At 46.6% G+C, this 26,938-nt stretch overlaps 2 protein-coding genes across 5 annotated transcripts in view; one reads left to right on the top strand and one right to left on the bottom strand.

Annotated features, from left to right (window-relative positions):
• The window catches only part of LOC122374432 (serine/threonine-protein phosphatase 2A catalytic subunit beta isoform-like), a 30,103-nt gene extending 23,173 nt beyond the window's left edge, over positions 1-6,930 (bottom strand). Inside the window, exons 1-5 of one of the 4 annotated variants that reach the window (XM_043353200.1) lie at positions 6,861-6,930; positions 4,513-4,557; positions 3,687-3,803; positions 2,951-3,160; positions 1,694-1,756 (exon numbers count right to left, since the gene is read on the bottom strand). In XM_043353200.1, coding sequence (XP_043209135.1) covers positions 1,694-1,756; positions 2,951-3,160; positions 3,687-3,788 — 375 coding nt within the window. In that variant the 5' untranslated portion in view covers positions 3,789-3,803; positions 4,513-4,557; positions 6,861-6,930. Of the gene's footprint in view, positions 1-1,693; positions 1,757-2,950; positions 3,161-3,686; positions 3,804-4,512; positions 4,558-6,776 lie in introns of all 4 variants that reach the window. The other 3 variants (XM_043353198.1, XM_043353197.1, XM_043353199.1) reach the window with 3 other exon arrangements.
• A 536-nt stretch (positions 6,931-7,466) lies between these two features.
• On the top strand, positions 7,467-26,138 carry LOC122374431 (guanine nucleotide-binding protein subunit beta-2-like 1). Its single transcript, XM_043353196.1, has 6 exons — positions 7,467-7,717; positions 13,665-13,854; positions 14,653-14,878; positions 15,422-15,532; positions 16,739-16,879; positions 25,883-26,138. The coding sequence occupies exons 1-6, from the start codon at positions 7,600-7,602 to the stop codon at positions 26,057-26,059; spliced, it is 963 nt and encodes a 320-aa protein (XP_043209131.1). The 5' UTR covers positions 7,467-7,599; the 3' UTR covers positions 26,060-26,138.
• Positions 26,139-26,938: the final 800 nt, after the last annotated feature.

Genomic DNA, 26,938 nt, shown 5'->3' with positions numbered 1-26,938 from the left:
GAATGATCAGGGGCGGAAGAGGAAGCATACAGGTTGAATTGTCTGACCTACGGGGTTAATGGTGAGGCGACCACTGGCCTTGATGGAAACACTTCAGACGGCATTGTATTAGCTATTATTGATTTTATAACTGACGTTCATCTATCCAACAATGTCGATGGATGGAAGGGCACTGGATGACAGGGGGTATGTTATAAATGAGCGTAGCAGTGCACTGTGCAACCTTAACTTACATATCTTATCACAATTTAAGACAGTATCATAGTCTCATGGCCTAAACAACCAGCACAATCAATGCCAGCTCACACGTCCGTTCCGTGAGCATTTACCAGACGCGCGTGCCCAGACGCGAACCCATCGCCCTCACAGCCCTGCCCACCATAGGACACCGACGGGTCTGATCCTCTAGCCGCTCGTCGACCAGGCGTCGGTCAGTGTTTGACCTTGGCCGTCAGGGCAGCACCACCGGCACACATACCGACGGCGAATCATGAAGGCGTCGCCGCGGAAGGCACCACACCGATCCCGCGGTGTGTTGATAAACGGGACGCCGCCCGTGATCATAATATTGTTCATAAACGAGCCGTCGTCCGTGATTATAATGACGACAGGGGAAATTGTGGCGGAGAGACAGGAAAAGTGTGCGATCCTCGGTGGTTTGGGATGTTACAGGTGGCGAAAGAAGCGCTTTGAATTTCAATTTCAGATAGAAACGTCTAACAGCTGGCCAAAGCTATGTAACGCCTGGTAACCGTGGATGATGGATGCGAGCAAGGCGTGACCAGTGGTATGAGACGGAGCTATTTTCAGAATGCTGACAGGTCGGGCCGATGCAGAGGTCAAAGACCCAGCGAATATCGCGACATCAGGCAAAGCTTATACCAAATGTTCCAAGCTCCAGTACGCCAATTTTTATCCAGCTTAAAGAGCAAAATGGATCTTAAGCTTTCTCAAAACACGCGTAGAACCACATAACTCGTAATCGGAACCAACACCGGGCGAGCTCAGTCGTCCCTAGCGCTCCCAATCGGTGCTGGCTCGGTGCCAACTCCCCACACCCATTCACCCCTTCCCACTCCCCTCCCGCCCCTCCCAACCACTCCGGCGCACACTCCCCGCGACCTTGACATACACACAGTGGTTCACAGAACTGTGACCAAAACTGGATAATCCCCTCGTGCTACGCTGCGGCGGGCACTTCGCGACAGCATACACCGATCCGGTGATACGAGCTCAGCACACAATGGAAGAAACGTCACAGAGTGCTCAGCCCTAAAACACAGCCCCACACAAAACATAACGGGAGCTGAACTTGACGCATCGTTTAGGGAATAACGTCCGAGGTTGCACACCGGCAGAAAACACAATACCAGCTCACGATTGATTTACACATCACTGCACACATCATCAGACGGTCTGCCATCGATTAATGACGCAGTTCCACTCCCAGAAGTTTCACAGATGATCGGAGACAATATTTCACAGATCAGCGGGGCTGAATTTCACACTCTATGACGCACATCTCTACACCGCCAACGCCATTATCTGTGAGACTTTGATTGCACGGAGCCCGATAGCACTATAACGCTCGAGAATTGTGGACATGGAGGGATGTGTTGCCGTAGCAACAAATGACATTTATCGATAGCGGGGGGGGGGGGAGGGGGATGAGCGCGTGCACGCGTCGACTCACCTGGGTAATTTGCCTAGACTCGTGGTTGCCTCGTAGAATGGTTATCCGCTCCTTGAAGCGAACCTGAAACCAAACGAAAAGCATAAGTGAGTTGGAATCACTAACAGCTGATATACCATTGAAGATGGTTCATCTGCGTAAGTAGAGTGCAATGCTCAGCAACAGACGTGACATTCCATCAGCCACACTGAGCTAGGCGTTTAAAGTCTCCGAGAGAGTTGTAGTGGAGCTGAACACTTATCAATGTCGCCTCAAACAACCAGTCATGTACACCGTTTACAAGTAGCCCACACAGTTCAGCCTTACCCCAGTAAACTCTGCTATTAGAATATTGCCTCGAAACCAAAACGAGTTATTGTATAAATTCCAAACCAACATCGCTCTGCTGAATAGGATTAATTTAAGTGAAAAGGCATTGGCTAACAGGTCATCGAAACATTTGGGTAATTACTACAACAAATAATCAGGTGAAACAAAAAACATGAAACAACACCCTCCGCATAATACGGGATCCAATGACTCAGCCCCCGAAACCGCAGTGTATGGTAGCCGGATCCCACTCGGCTTCAGCCGCCGGTTTGCGTTTGTTTATCGCTATCGCCCAGTCAAACACACTAAGGCCACCATAGCAGATCGGGCGAGAGTGGCGGATCGGCTGGGAGAGCTGGCGTCGCTGCTTGCCCGTGAATAGAAACCGATTAGTGATGGTTCTAAAGAAAATGCACCGGGCCTGAGCAGCAGCCTGAGGACGATGGTAAAATGGACCGTTTACAAACTACAAGGTATTGTTTTTGGGAATAAAATCTGATTAACGAAAACGCAGCAACCGGCTTTGTTGGTTTATTAGGGCTTTTGGGCGCGACGACTGCAAAGGTCATTTTGCGCCCAGCCGGCGATTTTTCTGTTAGTGATACTGGACTCTGATACATTTTTAATCCTCGCGCTTGTCAGCCCATGTGATCGCTCCCTTTTGTGGCGTGGTGTGCAAATTTGTAACCTTGTTCGCGATGACCTTTTTCTCAAGGCCAGGTATGGCCAGAATGGCGGTTCTACGTGGGCCAGCTGCTTGTATTCAGCCGTGTATCTTGTTCTTAATTGCTTCAACAAGCACGTTACAATGTAAAATAATATTTCTCCCACCACTTCTGTTGGCTGTCAGAATCACGTGAAGGTCCTGGTCGGCTCCCTCCCCCTCCCGTCTCTCTCCCTCGCATTCTCCCCTCCGCGTCCCTCACATTCCCCCCTCCCATCCCTCACCTTCAATGTGACGAGCAGTGTGACTGTCTCAACCGAGTAGTAACCCCGGTCGACATAGTCGCCCATGAACAGGTAGTTGGTGTCGGGCGACTTGCCGCCGATCTTGAACAGTTCCATAAGGTCGTGGAACTGACCATGTACGTCTCCGCACACGGTGACGGGACATCGCACCTCTTGCACGTTCGATTCCCGCGAGAGAATCTCTTTCGCCTGGGGGAGAGGGGGGCGGTTAGGGCACCTCCTGGATGCTAGACTCTCGCGAGAGAATCTCCTTCGCCTGGGAGGAGAGGGGGGGGGGGGGCGGTTAGGGTACCCCCTGGATGCTCGACTCTAGCGAGAGAACCTCCTTTGGTTCACTGCATTCGCTAGATACACATCATTTGACTCCTGGGTGAGGTCAGAATTTTGACTTGAAGGTGGGGAGAAGGAAGACCAAGTTTTGTCTGGAATAAGGGTTTGGTTTCTTGTGTGACTGCAGGCCATTTTAATCCATTTATAACACTGAACACTTAGAAAATTAGTACTATTGTTTACAGTGGATAGCATTACAAATGTGCAATAAAATATGCTACAAGGTGGCATTTAGTGAATATCTTGCATATATCATCAATTTGCAACGCCTCATGGAATCAGGTAATGCGTCAAGAGATGCACATTAAGGATGTGATGATTATGATGTGGTTGACATGCTACCTACAAAAAAAGCCAAGAAACCCAGCACAAAACCAGGACTTACCTTTTCACATAGTGTTTTGACTTGGTTTTCTTGCAACTGTTGACATTGCATTAACTGTTCTATCCACTGATCGAGCTCTTTTAGTGATGCCTTGTCATCCATTGTCACAATCTAAACCTGTAACAAGAAGCATACATGTTAGGGAAATGAACAGAAAATGGCAGCATCGAAAACACACCTGAAGGCCATTTAAGGGTATGGCAAAGATAATGCTAAGGTGTAGGAGACCAAAGGTGAAGACCAGGGTTCATATCATGAATATACCATATCATTAGGAATAGTATATGAAATGCAGAATGGCTGCTACAATTGTGTGGTCCAGTACTGATCCAGACTACTTTGAAGTTGAATGATTTTGCTGAAACTACATATTCCCGCTCGCTATTTCAAGGCATAACAAAGCTAGCGCCCAATGTACACAAAAGATGATCAGATCTCTGATCAGAGACCCTAGGTTGCAACCTTCATGAGCTGTAAAACATCTTTGTAGATAAAAGGACAATTTCATTGTGTAACTAATTGACAGCAAAAACACATTTTTAGGATAATCATTTGTGCAAACATTCACAACTTGTTTGCTCATTCAGTGGCTTCCTGCATTAGTTGAGGCTGCACCTCACTGAAAAAGGTCAATAAAAGCTAGCATTGAACATGTTCAATGATCTATATGATTCCAGAGTAATGATGTCTATTGACAGTCTACACTCCCACCACTGTCATCCCTAGCCTGTGAGTAAGCACCTGACCACTCTAAGCAGTGATGTAAGATAGGATTCATGTCTAGTGGAGGGGACTAGATGGGTGGAATCTAGGATCAGAAATTTACCTTGTTAACAGGGGCCTCCTCCAGTGTCAGGATTAAGAGTCCACCCTGAAAATGCACAGTCCAGACATGTGCATGGATCTGAGTGATGGATCTATGATCTCAGTGGATCTCAAAGCAAAACTGCAGGTTAGGATCTATGATCCCAACAGATCTGGCATGAAAGATTGATCCTGGATCTATGATCTCATAGGATCTGACAAGTCAAAACAAAGGATCTTTGATCTGAGTGGATCCCACCACGCACAACATTTGAAACCAGGTTTCCAAGTGTTTCTAAGTCAATATGTGCCACAAAACTATGGATCATGACATACAACCATGTAAAATCAATAATGCAACATTTGTGAGTTGCAACAGCCAACAAGTGATTTGGGGGGGGAGAGGATTTCTCTGTTGACCAAAAATATGTGAGGATCTATGATCTCACTGGATCTCAAGCAAAAAAAAAACTCAGATCTATGATCCCTACATATCTCTAGAAAAATTAAAGAGCTGGATGTGTGATCCCATCAGATCTGAGATCAGGCCAATGGATCAGATCCAAGATCCATTTTCTCAGATCCATGCACATGTCTGATGATCACCTTTATAGAGCATACAGCAGCCATACAGCAAAAGAACAGTTGAAAGATTTGGAACCCTTCTAACCCCCAGAGTTGGAGTGCCTGAAGTAAACTAATATGGCTTTTACAGATGTTTGGGTACCTAATCTTGTAGCAAGGCATGGCAGGGCAGGTGCTTCCCCCAGTTAGTGAAAAGTTGTTAGATTTACCAGCTCTGGAGATATCAACACAAATTTTGCTGTAAGTTACACATTGGCAGGTTACAGGTTGTAGGTTAAGGTATGTAGGCTGTACGTGATGATGTAGGATAGTAGGTTGTAAGCTAGAAGGCAATGTTAGGTCAGGTTAGGTCACATATTTTGTTTTAAGACTATTTTATGACTATTTGACATGCAAAATTTGTGTAAATATATTTTAAGAGCTCGCAAATCTAACTACTTTGCCCGGGGTGGCAGTGGCACCACCTGTGATGCCTGGTATAACATGAACATTACCGATAATGTTGAGGGTCGGGTCACACACATGGTCATAGTCCTGACTCCTCCTGACTCAGGTGTGGAGTGTGGACCAAAGCCATTTGTGAAATTTGTTATATAGACTGTTGGTTGGTTTATGGTAATTGGTAGGTGAATTGATTCAAAATGAAAGATATAGATGAGATGTGTGCATGGGTTTGCTGAAACGTTAGTACGAAGTAACTGGATGGATCTGAGTGATGGATCTATGATCTCTGTGGACCCCAGAGCAAACTGCATGCTAGCATCCATGATTCTGCCAGATCCAGCTTGAAAAATTTATCCTGGATCAGGATCTATGATTCATAGGACAAGGATGATAAACCAAGAGCGTGGATCTATGATCTGAGCAGATCCCACCATGCACAACATTTGTGATTTGGAACCAGGTTTCCAAGTGTTGCTAAGTTAATAAGTTCCACAAAACTTTTGATTATGTTGTGCAATCACACAAAATCATTAAAACAAAATGTTTGTGAAATGCAAAGGGATTTTTTTAGGTTTCTGTTTCTGTTGACAAAAATAAATGAGGGTCTATGATCTCCATGGATCTCAGGCAAAAAATACTCTGATCTATGATCCCTATGGATCTCTTGACAAATCAAAGAGCTGGATCTATGATCCTGATAAATCCAAGATCCATCCAAGATGGATCAGGATCCTGCTCTGTGGGATCCTGGTGGCCCTGGTGGCGCAGTCGGTTAAGGCGTCGACCCGCGGTGCGGGCGGTGCCGGATTCGGGTTCGATTCCCGGTTCCGCCCGTTCCGCGGGCGTCGTCCCCGGCTGTGTCACCAGGTGTGGGGTAGGCTCCCACTTCAGCCGTAGCCTGGGGGGTGGGGGAACGAGGGCCAGGAGGAGGAGGAGCCCTCCTGTAAATGGGCCACAAGTGCCCGTTGGAGGGAAGCCTGAATAATAAAAAAAAAATAATCATACCCCAATCCATTTTCTCGGATCCATGCACATGTCGAATATGGACGTGTTAGACTGTAAGTAGAGGATAATTTATGACGCCATTTAAACAGACTGACAAAAACATTTCAAAAGGAACTCAACTCAATCCCATACACCTAATGCGGCGAGGGGGCAAACCTCAAATTAAAGGAAGGTACCCGCCCCGACAAATAAGCAGTGCAAATGAGGGTCATGCAAAGAAAACACCGATGCATTTTTTGGTCCAACAATTACCTTTAAAATAACGCTGTAAGGATCCAATTACAAAGCCACACCCCTCACACAATTCGCACGAAACACACACAAATCACAACACACAAACGGCCATCGAGTTTTCACGGCAGAGAGGCGGCTTGCGACTAGAGCAGTAAGTACCCAACTCTCCTGAGCACTGCCGCTAAGTACTTGAATCACCTAAAATGAAATTTTCGTAATTTTATCGATTTCATAATTTACAGGAGTGTTTATTGGTATGCTTCATTTGTTGTTTTGGCTGAAAAATCTACGATTAAGGTCTTGTATCAATAAATTGCATAAATATGGCTTTCTACTAACAAGAGTGAACCATTCCGCGGTACTTGCCACCTCTATATAGCATACATATTCCAAAGGTGCTCCTTATCCAGCAGTTATTGCTCTAACAAAAACGTTATTTTCACTGAAATACACAATTATGGGCATTAAATTAAGTATAGTTCCCAAGAATGTGTTCTTTGCACTTACTTTGTTGTTTTGGGTTATATAGACTAGTAGTAGAAAAATATCTGCGAGGATAATCATACTAGATAAATTATTTATTTATTCCTAGTTATTTATTCCTTAGCTAGGAAAAGTGACCTTTTTAATTTTTGTAATTTGATAAATGAAACATTATGAAATAACTGTGAATCAACAAATGCCTTTTTATTCTTTATTTCACAGGTCTTCACTGCAAAGTATGTTATAATTTTCGGCAACGGTGCGCTTCCTTTTCATGGTCGGCGACAGCGTTCTGTCGTCGATAGTGCTGTGTTGGATGTGAAATTGCGGATTTTCCGACAAATCGGTGTCTTTAAACATGACTGACACTCACGAAACCCTTCACCTGAAGGGTGTCCTGGAGGGACACAATGGATGGGTCACCCAGATCGCCTCCAACCCGAAATATCCGGACATGATTCTGTCGTCATCTCGAGGTGAGCAACTGTTTTTGTTGATTTTCTCACGTTCACCTTGCTTTGACCTGCTATTTTGTGCATTTTCTGATGCTCAAAAATCTAGCTGCACCTCTCAATTGTTTGAGGATGAGCAGCTCATTCTGTGGTTGTAATGTGCAGGGTACAAGGTGACGCGAATTGTGAAGTGAGCTTTCGAACTTGGATAAACCAGTTGATTCCTGTGTTGTGGGTTTCACACTTAGTGTGGGGTGGGGAGGCGAATGGGTTTGGGTGAAACTTGATGAATGCACTAATCATTATGCTGTGAATGTTGCATTCAGATCAACTGTTTGAGACTGATAAACTGTGAGACTGATAAACTGTAGATATGGGCACAAAATGACCTTGTAGTTGGCGTGTCCTTAAGTCCCAATAAACAAACGATCAACTGTAGATTAGCACAGATGTGACATGCATGTTTGTGTGACAAAGTGTTTTCTGTTGGGGGGTATGACACGAAAGCTTTGAATTTACAGTTTGTGTTTTCTTAATTGGGATCATTTTAGCAGTGCCTGACTGCCTTTAACCATTAAGTCAAAGGCACTTGGAGTGATTGTAATGCTTTCAGAGTAACTATGTACTTAAGTCAAATTTTTCTGGTAGATACTAAGGAAAAAGAATGTGTAAGGATAGTTACATCATATGTTACATTTTACCACACCTGCACATCAACTACTTACTGCACATAAATTATAAATTACTTACTACTATACTGCACATAAATTGATCCTTTATATCAGGGATCCATACTATGGATCCAATGCATCAAGGTTAGACTCAGACTCAGACTCAGACGTGTATTAAGGAAATCCACCAAAAGCGGCTATTACATCCTCTCGTCAAAAATTAAAACGGTGGTTTCAAAGTCAAGATAAAGAGAGACAAGCATCACAATCACACTCGCATACATCATAGTCAAGATAATACAAGAAACATAGATACAGACAATACCAGCACACATACACACCAGATGGTTAGCTCAACTCAGTCAGGTTGGATCCGTCAGCAGCCGCCTGAGGTGGTGCTTAAAAACAGGCACCGGGAGCCCGAGCAAATCGGGTGACAGGCGGTTGTAAAGAACCGGACCACGGCTGATGAAGCGCCTCTTGCCTGCTTCGGTTCTAGATCGGAGCACATATAGTGAGTGGTCCTGTCGGGTCACCCTAGCTTGCGCTCCTAGTGAGCTCCTAGCGGCAGCCACGGTTGACAAACCGGCGGCTAACACCTCGGGCTCACCGAAGCGCAGCAGTTTGTGCACCATGCACAGTGTGCCATGCACCACAAGGTTCTCCGCGCTGAGCCAACGCAGCTTCTCAAGCAGGTCCGACACGTGATCATACTTTTTGCGTCCGAAAATGATTTTAGCCCCATAATTTAGAGTCTTCTGAATGAGTGCAAGGTTCTTCTTCGAACCGTTGCCATAGACAGTGATACAGTATCGAAGCTGCGAGAGAACCAAGGCGTTGACCAGCACGGAGATGACGGACGGAGGCAGGCGCCCCCTGAGATGTGATAGGCCACTGAGAATGCCGAAACAGCGCCGGGTGACGGCAGAGACGTGAGTGTTCCAGGTGAGGTTGCGATCGAACGTCAGGCCAAGATTTTGTGCTTCCGAAACGGGAATGATAACGTGATCGCGAAATTTTACCGTAACATTTGGGGCATTGCGCAAATTTTGAGCGCTACCCAGCAGCATCAGCTGAGTTTTCCCAGCATTGACTTTTAAGCCGTTGGCACGGAACCAGAGGTCAAGAGAAGCTAGCGTCTGTTCCATCCGGTATACTACGTTATGAATTTCTGACTTTTTTCCATTGACCAAAATTTGGGTGTCGTCTGCATATTGAACTACGACTGCATCCTCGGCGAACAAGCTAAGGTCGTTGGCAAAAATGCAATAGAGAAGAGGGCCGAGGGCGGAGCCTTGGAAAACACCGATGCTGTTGGGGAGCGGAGATGAAGTAGTTCTTCCACCCAGAGCGTCAGTGAGGCTGACACTTTGGGTGTGGCCGTGAAGATATGCCGAAAACCAAGCTGTATCAATACCATGAAGCTGCAATTTAGTCAATAATTTATCGTGGTCTATCACATCAAAACATTTGCTCAAATCCAGCAGGCAGAGAAGGGATAGCTCTCCACGGTCGGTAGCGGATAGGATGTGATCGGATATGGATATCAGCGCGGTTTCAGTCGAGTGACGAGGCCGAAAACCGTGCTGAGTGGGGGAGAGGAGATGGTTGTTGGATAGGTAACTGTAGAGCTGTTGATGTACGGCTTTCTCTACAATTTTGGATATAATAGGAACGATAGAGATTGGCCGGAAATTTGATGGATCTGAAGGATCACCGGTTTTGTGGATGGGGTGTACGAGGGAATGTTTCCAGGATTGAGGGACATCCGATAGAGAGATGCTGGAATTGACCAAATGCAGGAGCACCGGGCCAATCGCGTCAAAGGACATGCGGACCATGCGCGCGCAAATACCATCCTCTCCGCGGGCGGCCGAGCCGCTCATGCCGAGTACGACAGCCCTCAACTCCGACAGCGACAAGGTCGTCAAGGTAAAAGCACAGGCTCCAACACGTGGCAGTCGGCACGGCAGGTCAGGTGTCTCCCCTGCATCTCTAACCTCGCCGGCGACACGCGGACCTACGCCGACAAAGAAACTGTTCAGCTGATCGGGCGTGGCGTCAGGCAGCCTGTGCCCGGCTCTCCCACTCTCGACCGCTGGCCTAATAACTTGCCACAGAGAGCCACTCCCCTCCTCGCGTAGACGGCGCTGGATATCGTGACAGCTGTCACTCCTAATAGCGGCACGTACAGCGCGGTTGAGCTCCTTGTACTCGTTGGAGCTGTGGCCGAGAGGGGCTAGCGCGGCGCGGCGGCGAGACATCAGAGAACGGGTGTCGTCACTAACGGCGGGGGCACGAACGTTCCTAATGCGCACGGTCCGCATGGGCGCATGGTAGTCAATAATCGGTAAGAAAATGCCGGTAAAAACATTCCATTTGACAGTGACGGTGGGCGCTAAAAACACAGGTGTCCAATCAGTGCGTAGAAGGTCCGAGTGAAGTTGAACGAGGGAAACACGGCGCAAACAACGAGATCGAACAGTCCGCGGTGGCTGACGGTGACGTGGGATTTTTAAAACAGTACGTACAAGTTTATGAGGACTAAAATGACAGAATACTGTGCTACAACGTTTGACTAGACCCTTTTCTTGTTATGTTATGTTATGGACCCTTTTCTACTTTTTTGGGCCTTGTATGACTGGCAGGTTTGCATCTCATCCCTTTTTAGTTTTTGGTGATAAATTTTACCAATGCCACCCAAACAAAGATACAATTTTGGGACATCACTGCAGCTTTAAATTTGACCAAGCTGATGGGTGTTAATGACACCCTCTTGATCTGCTGCTAAGTTTGTGATGGACATGGAGTGAAGGCCTGTGCATTTTTGGGGCCTGTGCTCATGGGAACATTTAGCTAGATGGCCTGAATCCTTTATTAACCCGCGAGTTGCTGGGGGGGGGGGGCGTTAAACGCCCCCACTTTTTTCGCCGGGCCATAGCATAAAAACGGAGCGCCGCAGGCGCGCCAAATTTTGGGTACCTGTAGGGAATTGATTGAAGTTTATTGTGTCAAAGTTTCAAAAAAATCGGTCGGAAAATTTTTGAGATATCCAGGTTTTAGTGACGTCATGATTTCTGAGTTTTCGACCAAAAACGGCATATGTTCAAAAAATCATATAAAATCACACAATAGACATATAGACATGCCGTAAACGCCATTAGACTGCCAATACCATGAAGAATCAAATGGCTATCTTCGATTATTGATTATCGTTCCGCATTTTCCAAAATCTTGAACTGAATCTTGGCAATTTCTCGTGACTACTTCACGAACGTGATACATGAATTTCTTAAATTGAACTTTTTTAGCCAAACACGTACACATATGATAAAATGAATGTCACCATCGTGTTCTACGCCCCAAATTACCCATAAAACATGTGTCACAGGCTGCGAATATCAGTTTTTATTTTCGGGGATATGTGCCTGCCCGGTTGACCTGACCTTGACCCTGACCTATGCTTGACTGACCCCTGCATGGAGCTGACACTCTTGTAGGCCTTATATGATGGATTGTGCACCGTTTTGACAGAGTTTATGACGAGAGGCGCCCATTGCGAAGTCCTGAAGTCCATGCTACTGAAAGCCCGATTTCAGGTGTTTGACCTGACCTTGACCTGACCTGTGACCTCAAAATTCAACTTTAAAGTACTCATCTGAAGCGTCTCGTCGCGCTCTTTCGTTTGCCGCCTCGTGCGTTTCGCTCCGTCTATTGGTTCTCGAGTTATCGGCTGGGGGCGTTTAACGCCCCCCCCCCCCCCCCCCCCCCCCCCAGCAAACGGTGGGTGGCGAAATACCCCAGCAACTGCCGGGTTAATGTGGTGCAAACTTGGTCTATAATGACCAGAGGTGGGGGATGCTAAGAGCCAGACATGTGCATGGATCTGGGTCATGGATCTATGATATTAGTTAGTAGATCCCTGAGAAAACAAGCCATGATCTATGGCTCCTCTGGATCCCACATGGAAAATGTATCCTGGATCTATGATCAAAGGATCTGATGTTAATTAATCAAGAACCGTGATCTATGATCCAATTGGATCCCACCATACGCAACCCATGAAACCATGTTTTCATGTGGTTTCATGTCAAAAAGTGCCACAAAGATAAATTATGTGTAATTACATACCTGAAACAGAACCTTCGTGAATCGCAGGAAGTGTTCATTGAATGTTTTTTGTCAACAAAAATTCAGTGAAGATCTATGATCTCACCAGATCTCTAGGCAACAATAGATTTTGATATCAAAATTCTGAGATATACGAATTGTTGGTACTATGCCCTCATCCAATATCCTTAGATTTAAAGTCATGGAACATAAATTGTGGGAATGACAGCATCACAAAGTTTTTAGATTTATGGTCTGGTGACTTAATCTGGTAACCTGTTTTTTTTATAAGCTTAGTCCGAACCTTGAATGGAAGGATTCACAAGCGCAGAGCCCCTGCTAAGCGAAGCTTGTATTGACTCTACCCTCTGATCGCGCAATTCCGGTTCTATGGCAGAGTTTGGAGTCTAAAGTTTAACGTGCGCACATAGCCGCGCACGGCCGCTCCCCCACTGACTTCGCCTGGCTACGGCCTGCCACCAACCGCAACATACCTGTCAGGAGGCTCATAAACGTCAAGCGCCCGTCGCGTTTCGAACCCGGACTCCGGACTGTTCTAACCGGGAACGCGTGCTCTCACCACGCGGAGTGTAACGCTCTACCAACTGAGCTATGGGACCGTGACCTGAGGTCAAACACTTCACACACGGTGTGAAATTGATATGTCATTAGACATACAAAATTTCGCGGCGCTGTGCGACGCAGTTTTCTTTACATGCTAAAAAAGGTAGGTGTGGCCAAAAACGCCCCCTCCCCTCTGTGCGAAGGTAGCTTACGCACACATTTGTAGAACTTTTTGTCTACATGAATAGCGACAAGTATCCATGCATTACGGCTAACTAGCAATACTGTCATAGCATGCATCCATGGTCAGCGAAAAGGTTACCCAATATCCCAAAACGGTTACCGACAAATACGAGAATACGATGGCATTTGAATAAAAAATCGCTCAGAAACTGCCCGGAAGAACGAAGCAACAGACACTCTTGATGGTCAGAACGATGACCCAACATTTTACCGTTGTTGGTTTCTGGAATACTAGCTTTAGATTGCATTGACGAGACTTCCAGCTTATAGTGCTATCAGTGTTTCCGACTGCATGCTCCTTAGTCTTACTCTTGCCATGTGTCTGTGCGGAAAGCCTGCTTTCTTCAGAATCTGACATGTGCCGCCCCTGGTGTTCTCTGCAGACAAGTCCCTGATCATGTGGAAGCTGACCCGCGACGAGCACTGCTACGGCATGCCGCAAAAGCGCCTGCAGGGTCACAGCCACTTCATCACCGACGTGGTGATGTCCTCGGACGGCAACTACGCTCTGTCCGGCTCTTGGGACAAGACGCTGCGCCTGTGGGACCTGCAGAGCGGATCCACCACCCGCAGGTGACTGGGAGGTGGGAGACGGGGGCGCTGCAAATGATCATTATGCTCTCGTAATGTGTTAGAAATGATTGGGTTGATGTATACATAATGCTGAGTGCTGACGTCATGTGCTCGAAATGGTAGTATGAAATGTATGGAATTAGGTTGTTGGTTAGCTCTAAATTGGGCGTCAATAACGTCTGTGGTCTGGATGCCTAAAACAGCCATTATTTTTTCCTCAAACATACCCCATTATTTTTCGTTGCATGAACATTGAACAACACGTAGCTCAAAACCTACATTTATCATCATTTGTTACCCATAAACGGTAGGAATGGATGTGGTGCCGGGCTTTGCTGTTTTTCTTTCATTTACTGCACCTTAGTAGACAGATTCATTGCCTTTGTAAATGAATTTGGTGGATTCTGGTGCTAGATTGTGATTCATGACTCCAAGGCTGGCGAACTTACCTGGTTTGTCCGCCTGTTGGCCGTGCAACAAAGCATAGTTGATCAATATCAGTGGCATGCTAGTGATGTTTGAACCACTGATTCAAGCATCGATCCAATAGTGGTGTTATAGCCTTTGGAGAATGTTAGCTAGTGGTTCGGCAGGACATACCTTTTCTGAATATCAACCATGTGTCTTGCAGTTTCAAGAATCATTCCACCAACATGTTTTCTGCCCCCCCCCCCTAACTCCAGGACGTTTTTAAGGCCGTGCTCAAAAATTTTACCCGTCCCGGCCGCTCGCAGGTTTGAAGGCCTTTCCAAGGATGTGCTTTCTGAGTTTTGACTGTCCATCTTCCCCCTCTGGCAGGTTCGAGGGCCACTCCAAGGATGTTCTGTCCGTCGCCTTCTCGGCCGACAACCGTCAGATCATCTCGGGCTCTCGGGACAAGACGGTGAAGCTGTGGAACACGCTGGCCGACTGCAAGTACACGATCCAGGACGATGGTCACTCAGACTGGGTCAGCTGCGTCCGCTTCAGTCCCAGCACCACCAACCCGCTCATCGTCAGCGCCGGATGGGACAAAATGGTCAAGGTGAGAGAGTGAGGGAGGAGAGGAAGAGAGAGAGGGGGCAGGGAGATAGAGGAATTAGGGAGAGAGATGGAGAAGGAGAGAAGCCCGCGAATTGTTAGCGCCGGCTGGGACAAAATGGTCAAGGAAGAACCGTGAGGGAGAAGGGGATAGCGGAGGATAGCTGGGGTAGGGGACGTGAAGTAAAATGGGAAAAAGTGTTTGTGGCCAACTGATTTCGAACAGGTAATTGAATTTGTGAAGTGGGACAAAACTATGGGCTGAGATGCGGTTTGTTAGAAAACAAGCATGTGTGTCTCCCTGTGTAGACTCAACTGCGTCAGTTTCGTCGATGTGAGCTCTTGACGCTATCGATTTTATCGCTACCAGCCACCAATGATTAGTGTTTCTGACTTTTGTATTCCTGGTTATCATCTGCCCCGTTTTTTTATAATATCACACTCATTTTGCGTCATTTTCTACAGACTCCCGAATACTGTATCCCGCTTCTGCTTAGGCCGTAAGCTAGCTGCACTGACTACTTTATTTCCTTCTGCCCGACGACAGGTGTGGAACCTGGCCAACTGCAAGCTGAAGACGAACCACGGCGGCCACCACGGCTACCTCAACACCATCACCATCTCGCCCGATGGCTCCCTCTGCGCCTCCGGCGGAAAGGTACGGGCCGTTTATTCGGCGGGCGGGGTGGGGTGGGGGGTCCAATGGGAAAGGATGATGGGGAGAGGATTTGGAGTTGGGGTTGGTCTATGACGTATGATCGACTGCCGGTTAGAAGTTTGGTGACTACGAAGGTGAGCAATGAGAGACAAACAGATCACGGACGCTCGACGTTATTTGATAACCACGTCAATAGATATTAGCACTGCACACAATCGTACGCAGAATATTATTGCACAAACAAGAAATTATCGGTCAACAATTATGATCTTTTTTGTGCTCCGTGGAGCGTCCGTGAGGCACAGTTCACAAATGTCCCAAGTTTACTTGCCTCTAACATGATTTCAACTAAATACCAGAACTCTCGCGTAATCACTCCTTCACTGAGGTTAGTCTGCCCTTCCCCTAGGGACGGCACCCCAGCAGACGGGTCCAATCCTTCCCTCGCTTTGTCTACTCGCACCCCAGTAGACGGGTCCAATCCTTCCCTCGCTTTGTCTACTCGCATCCCAGTAGACGGGTCCAATCCTTCCCTCGCTTTGTCTACTCGCACCCTAGTAGACGGGTCCAATCCTTCCCTCGCTTTGTCTACTCGCACCCCAGTAGACGGGTCCAATCCTTCCCTCGCTTTGTCTACTCGCACCCCAGTAGACGGGTCCAATCCTTCCCTCGCTTTGTCTACTCGCACCCCAGTAGACGGGTACGGCGTCGCCCTTGTGGCCGGACCCGGTGGACACAGGGTGCCAGAGCGATAGACCGCGCGGCTCCAGGGTCACCGGGCCCCGCACTGGCCCGACGGCTTAGTTAGCCGCGCGACACGAGCATGTCCGAGTTTCTTGGGTCATGGATGGTGACTGACTGTAGCTTTGTATTCGTGGCTCCACTAGCCATTCAGCCGTTCTGCTCGCCCTCGGTCGATTGTCGATAAATTAAGCAGTGACTAGGGTGCGAGGTGATAGTCAGATATGCTTATTAGATGAATTGACGTATTGACGTATGTTGTATTTCATAGACTTACAGTAGCTGATGAGCTCAGGTTCATTGCCTTGTATAGCAGTTAGCACGCAACTTTATTGTCATTGAATGATTCAGAGGCCCTAACCCTCTTATCCCATCTTTTCAAGCTCTGATCTGACTTTTGTCATCGATATCTATTATTTACCCCCCTCTGACCGCTATGTGACTCGATATCCCTTCTCCTCTCAGGACGCCCGCGCCATGCTGTGGGACCTGAATGACGGCAAGCACCTGTACACACTGGACCACACGGAGACCATCAACTCGCTGGTGTTCTCACCGAACCGCTACTGGCTCTGCGCCGCCACCGGGCCCTCGGTCCGCATCTGGGTACGTAACGGTGGGGGGGGGGGGCGCCACCGGGCCCTCGGTCCGCATCTGGGTACGTAACGGGGAGAGGGATGAGTAGGGTAAGGGCGGGTAAGAGTACGCGGGCGATAAGAGTACGCATCAGCTGTTTTGGTTGCTTAGCAACGCGGGTTTGTCGAGTTCATGAAGTGACATGAAGCCGCCAGTGCGTGCTTGTCACCAACGGAACGTGGGCGTTGAGCGGCGACGCTGTTGAGTTTAAGGCGATGAATATTATTTTCGAGCGTTATGATATTATTATAGTATGGTACAGGGACCCGCAGTTGCTACTGTACACATATATTACCAATTTAGAATTGCGCTATTATTTGCTAAGTGCTGGCCATTGGAGAAAGGAAATGTAGCGCAAAGTATGGAGGAATAACACATGTTTGCTCCTAGCACGTATGTTTTGTATAATTCCTCTTACCGCAACAGATATTCTTCCAAAACTACAATTGTGCTATTTTTCCGCGCCGGTTGCCTCCCCAGAGCCCGTCCTTGGTATCGCCTATAGCTTCCGTTCCCGCTACGTGAATGAAAGTCACGTGACTACTACAGGTTTGCGCTCAGTACTAACACACCTAGCCCGAGGGCCGGTCCGTAGCGGGGAGGGGTAGAACGCCTGAGCTCCAGCGCAGTGGAGGTGGTGGTGGCCCGTATCATAAAGAGGCAACCGTAAGCAGAACTACAATTGCCGCAGTATAAGATTATGGTCAAGTTTTCTTTAAATGTATTGATTGACAAGAAAGTGCAATGTTTATCCGATATAATAAAACGGTGTCCAAGGCCTTTGAAGAACTATAAAACATAGTCAGCAACGTATAAATTTCTGATACAGGCCATGACCTTTCACCTTGCCTCCGGGGAGGACCGCTCAGGAAGCCACATACCGAACGAATCGAGGCCTCGCAGCGCGGCGGCAGAGGAGCTGGATAAACCATCGCCAGATCTTTCGATTACTTATGTTTCCAGAAGAAGGAGGGGGTGGGGGTGGAGGGGGGGCTATTTTCAACCCACTCACCAATCCTTTCCTTATTAACTTATAGCTTACCGAAAAATGCGACACAATGGTGGCCGTCACGAGATGTAGCGAAGAGTGCCTCAGCCACACCGTTTTTGAGTAAACTTTAAGCATTCGAATTCAGGCCAGGATCCTGAAGCATTATTTTATTTTTGTCGTGCATAAGCTGGGAATGGGATGACGTGGTCCAAGCTAATTGCCAAGAAACGGTTTTAGTTTCAGAACATTTATGAGGCTAGTCGCGCCAAATAGTATACGTTTGTTGTAAAATGTCAAATAGAATGTTGACGTAGGGTGAATAGGTCAAAAACGCCCCCAGTAAGCGCGAAACCTTCTGACACTCAACCCAACACAGATTACTCAAACCTTTGGGCACCATCATGTAGCTCATTCTTTTTACTACGCTTTGAGACCAAAAAAAGACACCTGCGTGTGGTAGTTAACCCCCCAAAAAGGTTTTCGCATACCCTTACAAAAGGGCGTTTTGCCCCATACCCTGGGTAATACGCCCACACCCATGTGCAAAGCGCCCCCACCCCATCCATCAACAGAAAATGATAAACATGGCAAAACTTGACGTCATTCTGACGTCATTTGTGGTCAACCTATCATAGCCTTTGGAATAAAATTGTGTTGCAATGTGTAAAATGGATGCCCGGAGGAGCCCTGAAAGTTTGGTGACAATATCTGCAGTCGTTTAGGATATATCAGCAAAAAAGGACAGGGAGAGGCCTTTTCGGCACCCACCTACAGGGCGCTACCCTGCACTCTCACCACCGTGCAAAACGCCCCCCTTTCAGAAAACTGGGGGCGTCTTGCCCCATGCATCGAGTAGGCGTCTTTCCCCATCCACTCCATTTCCGGTCAACAAAATATTGACAAAAAACGCGCCACTAACGCCGCAGCATAATAAATTCACCAGAATGGCAATAAAACGCAGTTTTTAGTGATGTGCACAATAGCAAGTTTTGTGATATAAAGAGGGCATCAAAATCTTAGGAATCTTCTGTAAAAACAACAAAAATAACACCCAAAACCAACATCAGCACCTACCCACGCTGCTCCTCAAGACGCAGAACCGGAAATAGGGACCTACGTAAACAAGCAGCTGACTGTTCTGAAAGACAGGATAAAACACCTATCCGTCGATAAGAAATACGATTTTTTTAGGGGAGGCGTTTAACCCAGGGGTGCGTTTTCCCCACAGTTACCCTACTATCCAGATGATGGAATTTATTTGACACAAGAAGTCAAAAAGTGGCATCGTTAGTCATCCTGCATACCTATAAATCGATTCGTCACCTTGGTTCGAGCTCAATAGTTCTTTTCGCGGATGATCGGTTTCGTTTTCTTTTATTTGGGGGGGGGGGGGACAGTGATGAGCCAGTAACCACCCTCCCCAGCCCCCCAAACAACAATTGTTGACAAATACTGTGATGGTCTAAAAAATGCCCTCAATTGTGTAACGTAGGGATGAATGAGGTAAGTTGAGTCGCTTTTGTTTTTCGTAAGCTACAGGCTAACTTACTGATCATTTTTCTGCGTTTACGGGTTGGACGGACAGAGTGGTCATTGCGCGTGTAATGGTGGCCAGAAATGTTTCATACCGCTTATTTTTGTACTGAAAGGCTACGTCAAAAATCATCTTGCACGTTGCTCATCTTACCCCATGGGCGGGGTAAGTTGAGACACGTCGTGGGGAAAGTTGAGCATGGATGGAAAAAGCGAACCTCTTCTTTTCCCGGGCGCGGCGAAGAGTGGGCTCTTTTATTTACTCCATGGCATACATACTTATGGCAAGGTTTTTTTTCCTCCATCAAAAAGTAACTGTTTTAAGCCTTCCAATAACTCGTCAAGTTTTCTATCACGGAAGAAATCATTTTATCCTTCAGATAATCTGCAAATCACTTACAATTTGTGTAATCAACAAAGAAAAACAATTTCCTACCATTTTTATTCAGCAGAAACAAGCGCAGCTCAGTTTGGTTTTCGACAGTGGAGACATCAATGGCTTATCCGGCTCATCTTCCCCCAGGTGAAAATGGCTCATCTTGCCCCACCCGTGGCCATTTTCGATTAATGACACCCGCTAAGGAAAATAACCATGCACCGCAGATAACAACAATCTCATTTTAAAGCCAAACATGTCTTAGTTATCAGGGGCGATACCACATGTTACCGGGTGCTGAGCGTGAGAACGTTGCCGTCTCACGTGAAAGACTGCAGCATCGTAAGCGAACGGCATATGGAAGCTCAAGTCAATCAGCGCCATAGGACCGGTAGGAGCTGAGAAACATGGGGTGGCTAAACTTGCGCCTTGGCTCATCTATACCTCACTCTCCCCTATTTGGGGCTCGCAACCTTGATTCGTTAAAGTTATTTGTCTGTTCATTATAAAAGCTGTCAAATTTGCCGTATCATTAAACTTTTATTGAGTTTGTATTTCACACTTATCTAAAATGAACAATTTTGTCACTGGCTTCTTTTATGAATGGAATTGGATGGTCGCATGAATGAACGAATGAATAGCTCCATTTGAGCATCAGCTGAAATCAATCCTAAAATTTAATCTACCAGTCTGCAACGAAAAGGTTGACTGGAAAAGCAATCGATATTTAAACCTCACCTATTTAGGCATTTCTTTTCAGCGTCTTACATGTAGCGGAGGGGCGTAGAAACCCTCAGCCATTCGGCCCTTGATAAAAAGAGCCAGAGCTTCGCTGAAAAATAAAAAACAGCGTGTTGCTCGTGACGAGAGAAATCCGATGATTTGCGGGTCCTGGTCATCGCTGACGAGAAAAAGCCAATTATTTTTATGTCCTGGTCAATGCTGAGATCCTAGGTCACTGGTTGACCTCCCAGATCAGGTTAATAACCCAAAAGCACGGAAAATTGGGTCCTGCTAGAATTTCTACAAGTGAAGTTTGCTGGGACTTGGCTTGCTTCTGACTCCGAATTTGCACTTGCTTTGATCAAAGATGATGTATCAAAGCATTTGGGGTAGGACGGGTCACGCCAGATCACCCATTAGGCGTTCTGCCGGCTATATAGAATGTTAACCAGCATTTACAGCCTTGCATCATATTGCATAGGCACTATAACTGATACCTAAGTATGCCTAGTTTTCAAATGCTAAAATGGGTGCTAAATTTCAAACCAACACTTCCTAAAAACCACAGTAAAAAGGTGTAAATTTAAGGAAGTTAACCGAGATCATTTCAAGTAAATGACCTTAACCTGAGTTTCACGTGACCTTGGCACCCACAACAATTAATGAGACAAACATTAGATAATATATTTCACATGTTGTGACGTTGCTAATCACGAAACGACTATGGAAACACACAGAAGATGTGCGCTGACTTTCAATTGCTATTCTGGCCTGACATGATCTTGAGAAAAATAATCACAGGTTAAAGGTTATTTGGTTCAGGGATTTAAAATTCTCAGACAAGACGCAAAAATGATAAGGGCTATTTAATTTTCCGGGAAGTTGTAAAAATGATTAACTCCAGGGCACCAAAGAATCGTCGCAATCCTTCGCTTTGCCGCGATTTATTGGTGTAAAACAGCGGGCGCGGTCTACTTACCTCTACTTATATGTGTGGTGAGGGCTAATATTCATTTTATCTGTGTTGATGAATGTGCAACAATTTCTATATGAACTGAGACCAGTCCATATGAGTATGTTTTTCTCACGGACAATGACAATATAAAAACAATGCGAATAAAACCAAACGTTTCGGACAACAACGTGCCTTCGTCAGTGGAGAAAAATGAGTGTATAGGTTTAACATCGATGAGAACTAAATGCGGCACCGTCTCGGTCTGGCCAGCCGGGTTGCCGATAAAATACACAAATGCTTATAAGCTTCCATGATGTGCTTAAAAAAACTGTTGAAAATATATCTTTAAAAAAATAAAGATAACTACTTCATCGATGTTATCGAAAGAAAACATGTATGCCTAATTACTTATTTCTTGCCACTGACGGAGGCACTTTTTTGTGCGAAACGTCTGGTTTTATTCGTATTGTTATTGTATTGTCATTCCCTGTGAGAAAAAAGGATAACTAGATTCAGTTAGTAACCATAACAGCGAAACGGCTTATTGTTACACAATTCACTGTGTATACGAAACCTATAAGTCCCTAAAATAATTACATTTACAACTTTTAAAAAGATACAGCTTATACAGCTTGGGCATACAATTTTTTTCTGCATTAAGATAATATTAATTTATCTCCACAGAATATGGTAAATTAGTGCTGCTGAAGTTCGCTTTCGAAGCGTCTCCTCCAGGCATTCCACAGCTCTCGTGCCATTTTGGATCACGGAACATGGCTGGGCGCAGGACAGGTCAGGTCGTCTGCGAGCTTGGACGGACCACGTGACCACCTCCTCCACTTCCCCTCACTCCCGTCCCCTTCCCCAGCAGGGCGTCCGATCTAACCGCGCCCCAGGCAGTCGGCTCGGTCCGACCCTCCCCATGGTCGAGCCACGGCCCGGTGCCGCCTGAGTTTGTGCCGGGTGCAAAACTGGAGCAGTAACTAGCGCCGGAACTAGTAGTCAGCACGACCATCGTCAGATGGCAGGAGTAAATGGAATAAGCGGTTCCAGGTTTCAGAAGGAATGGGGCAGGAAAAACCGCTGAAAACATTGTTTTGCTGATATAGCCATAAAAAGTTCACTGAATTAGGAGAGCAGCACATCAGTTTAAAAGCCCTTCAGATGGTGGTTTTAATAAGCACACAATCATTTCCCAATTCACCTCCAACGGTGTCACAGGCAAAGAATACGCTGAAATACTAGTGTGTACAGAAGCAACTGCGGGTCCCTGTACAATAATTTTGATACTTGGCAGTTGAGATCAGGTACATTTCCGTGATTGTTGTGGGAAACTTGTGAGGTTATCTGGGGAAATACTGTGCAGTGCAATATTATGTTTCCGAAGTTTTGCACAACGTTTCGGGGTTGTTTTGTGCGCGAATTGCATGTACGGTAAGAGGACGCACTGGTCAGGAGGGTAAGAGTACGCAGAATTATACATTAAATCGAATATACAGAAATATAAAATTATTAATATATCGCTCAATGACGTTTGTTTTGTAGGTACAGGGTGTAACGAAATTATCCGGACATCTATTTTTTCGCCATATCTGCTCGCACAGTTTCTCTTTTATTGTCAGAAGCTGGAAAATTGGATGAATGCATACCTCTGGTATTTGCTCTCAACTCAGCAGTGACCTGACCTTGCGAAATGACTCTTGCTCTGAGTAAGAGTCGAGTCGCCGACGGGTTCATTTGATAGTTTTCGTTTAAGGCAGTGGAGAGAAAGGAGTACAGTCTCTCGTTTCGTAGTAAGGCTACGTGTTGGTGGCATGGTGGCATGAGCCAGGAGCTGGTCTGTCAGCAGCTGGACATCAGCAGCAGCCAGTAGCACATCTGCCTGAGGCGTAATAAGCTGGGACTTGGTGGCAGACTCAGCCCGGCCTCGATCGCAAAAGGCGCCCTTTGCCAAGTGGTGAGGAGAGTTGTCAAGATAGCGACAAGGAAACGGCACCAATTAATCCGCATACTGACTCGAATTCTTACCAAGGTAGATAATAAGAGGTCCCACATCATGATTCACCGTTACCCGCCCTTTAGCTTGGTTTTGCTGCCCTTCAAACTGGAAAAGACAATGGAATTGACGGGAAAACAACCAGTCTACCACCTTTGGCTTCAGGCCAGGGCGTGTCCACTGGTCGAAGGAAGACACGAATGAGGTGACCTGGTCGGATGGGAAGCTGTTCGAGCTGCGATACCCGTTGAACCGTCAAATCGGCCATGTGTGGGCTGCCAGCAGCTCGAATGTGCCGGCCGTCGCCGGCGTCAAACATCCGGCCAAAATCCAGAACTGGAGCATGTTCAGCTGCTGTGTAATATTCAAGCTGTTCATGACGACACAGAAAACCACTATCAGTGACGAGTATTACCGGCGCAACATCCTGGCTAGCGATTGGTTGGAGCCACTCAACCAGACGGCACAGGATGGCTCGGTTTCTTAACATGTACCGATACCTGATTCAAGCCGCGCAGTCTTCATACGGGGCGGCGCACCACCTTCAAGTCCCTTGCAGAATGAGAAGTGATGCCGAGAGGACCTTTTTGTTCTTCTGGGCTAAAGGGCTATGGCTTGGAAATAGTTCCCATGCAATTCCGTCGATATATTATGGACTATTGTCCATCAGGAGATGAATGAGGGGACACCCGCCACCAGCGCCGCCCAACTGCGGGCACAGGTTAGTAAGGCGCTACTCTATATGAAACCCACTGTGCTGGAAAATCCAGTGGCTGGAATGCTCCAAAAATGTGTACCTGCGCTCTTATGAAAGGTGGCTATATAATAATTCAAAAGGGAAAATATCAGAATGTCTTGCTTCTTAATTACAGCGCGAAGAAAGATGTCCGGATAATTTCGTTACACCCTGTATATCATCAATGGGGCACTGTGATGCAGATGCGTACCCGAAATTCTTCCAAATACGAGTTATTCTCCCTTTGATTGTGCATTTTTTTTAAGAAACACACTACGTGATTATTTCCTGATTTATAGACGTGAAATATTTATTTTAAGTTTTTCTTTTTGGATACTAGACTTAACTTAAATGCCTTCTGAGTTTGAAGTTAAGCATTTGGACACTTACAAGCTGCATAGGTGTGTGTTCATATGCTTGCGTACTCCACCCGCCTGGTGTGCGTACTCTTACACACCCCATATGGTAAGAGTACGCAACTGCAGCGGTTCAGAAAATGTCAGTTTTAGACCACTTCCATTTACGCTGAAGGATCGTTGCCCCATGGGTTGATGGCTAATTCAATGAACTTTAATATTCCCTATTTGCGATTTCTTTCTTTCAAATGTTAAACAAATGAGAGCAAGAAATCCACTAAGTGCGTACTCTTATACGACTTCACCCTATGACTGGGAGGGGGAGGGAATAAAAAATGTCAGTTTGTATCTGGATGGGTCAAAGATTGATGAAGGGAGAGATTGGGATGGAAGGGAAGGGAGGGGGCATCCGTTTATACATTTTAAGCACGAGTCTGGGATGTTGCCACGGAGACGGTCAATGCGACGTCTATTCGCTCGCGTGGGGAAAGGCACTAGTGAAATCACTGAAATTGATGGTTTGACAGCAATACGGAAAGCCGAATAGACTGGCTGAAATATATTTTGTGATCGCATATTGTGACATAGTATTGTATGACATATTGCGAAGATGTATTTCGTCATGGTGTTCATGCTAGCATCTGTAAAGCCCAGGCTCCACTACGCGATTTTTCCGTGCGATATTGCGATATTTTTGCGATACGAAATCGGAATATCGCAAAATCACACGGAAAAAATCGCGTAGTGGAGCCTGAGCTTCAGAAATATTCCACGTCGATGCACCCGAGTAGACAGATTCATTGTATCTGTAGATGAATTTGGTGGAAAGTGGTGCTATAGTGACAGCATAGCTCCAAGGCCGGCGGGCCGACCCACGGGCCCACCGGCCTGTTAGCTATGCGATAATGCAGTGTGTTACTGCGAGACAAGGCCCAAAACATCAGCCTTTAGTCAGGAAAAGGTGTTGTTGGGTGTTGTGCTGGGGTCACTTAAAAGCTAGATAGAAACCATCCTTTATCAACCACACACCACCCCTGTCTTCAAGCGTCTTCGTCTTCAGTCGCCAGCGGACAGCTTTTGTTGCCTGCTTGAAAGCAGGCTATCAGAGAGATATCACAATTACCTTCCATTATCCGTCTCCTAAATTTACCGCGACTTCAGCTTATCAGTCACCAGCGTGTCGTTGACCTCCACCACCCAATCATCAGTAATGGGCGCCGGTGACTTCTGAGGTCCGGGCGCCCTTAAATCGCAAATCATCATGATCATCAACCACGACTGACCACCCTGTCCTCCCTCTCTTGCAGGACCTGGAAGGCAAGCAGATGGTGGAGGAGCTGAAGCCGGAGGTGGTGAACCGCTCGGCTAAGGGCGACCTGCCCCAGTGTCTGTCGCTGGCCTGGTCGGGAGACGGCCAGACCCTGTTCGCCGGCTACTCGGACAACAAGATCCGCGTCTGGCAGGTCTCCATTACGTCCAGATAGGCGCCGAGGAGACCCTGTGTCACCACCAACGGGACAGACAGAGAGATATTGCCAATACACGACACCCAGACACAGAGAATGACACCGGCGGGCGGACGGCGCGGCGGGCCTGGACGAAACGGGGGAGGCTGGTCCGATTTGGCTGGTTTGTGAAGCCCTAGTGGTGCCGGTCCCAGTTTGGACTGGTTTGGGTTTGGCTTTGTATGTGAAATGATTTTTATGTGGTCATTTTGAAGCGTGTAGTGTCCTAACAAATTCGTTTCGATTCTTTGCAAATTTCTTGTTTGGATAATTGTTATTGCTCAAACCTGTAAGGACAAAATGTTCATGAAAGACACCGAATATCATGGAATGCTGAATCGCAAGGAATTTTTGGTAGTAGGTTTCTGGAAAATCTTTCAAAATTCGTCCATGTGAAAAACAGCGAGTGTAGTAAGTCACCTTTCAGTGTGTTACTTCCAGTCGTCCAGTCTATATGTATGTTCCCGTACGAAATCGTCCACGCTGGCCCGCCGTCCGCCCCTCTTTTGTAGTGTGTTCCATGTCACCGATTATGATCATGTGTGAAGAATCGAAAACTCCCGAGATGGCTGATAATGCGCCAACAGAGGGCGCCAAAACAGGTGAGACATCCAGTGTTGTATGCCATCGAATGTGTGCTCCATTTGATTTTCTCTACTTGTGTTTATTGTTGTGTTCGGTATATTTTCTTGTGTTTTAGTGTGTTTCTTTTCGGTCTAGTAGTTCCACGTCCCACATAATTATCCCGTTTTATCCGTTTAGCTGCAAGCTCGTTTGCAATCCAATGCCTTCCCAGCCAGCACACCCGAGTGGGTTCCATATGGGTTCGATATGGGCAGCCCATGTGGGTCCCAGTGG

Source organism: Amphibalanus amphitrite, unplaced genomic scaffold, assembly GCF_019059575.1.
Source record: "Amphibalanus amphitrite isolate SeventyFive unplaced genomic scaffold, NRLGWU_Aamphi_draft 001655F_arrow, whole genome shotgun sequence".
Taxonomy (NCBI): Eukaryota; Metazoa; Arthropoda; class Thecostraca; order Balanomorpha; family Balanidae; genus Amphibalanus; species Amphibalanus amphitrite.
The sequence above is the reverse complement of the archived record's forward strand: the minus strand, read 5'-3'. Positions and strand labels throughout refer to the sequence as shown.

Bases quoted from the DNA above. Each gene is read 5' to 3' on its own strand.
- LOC122374431 (XM_043353196.1), top strand. From the start codon at position 7,600: ATGACTGACACTCACGAAACCCTTCACCTGAAGGGTGTCCTGGAGGGA. The intron at 13,855-14,652 runs GTGACTGGGAGG...CCCCTCTGGCAG, and splicing joins AGCGGATCCACCACCCGCAG to GTTCGAGGGCCACTCCAAGG. The intron at 15,533-16,738 runs GTACGGGCCGTT...TTCTCCTCTCAG, and splicing joins TCTGCGCCTCCGGCGGAAAG to GACGCCCGCGCCATGCTGTG.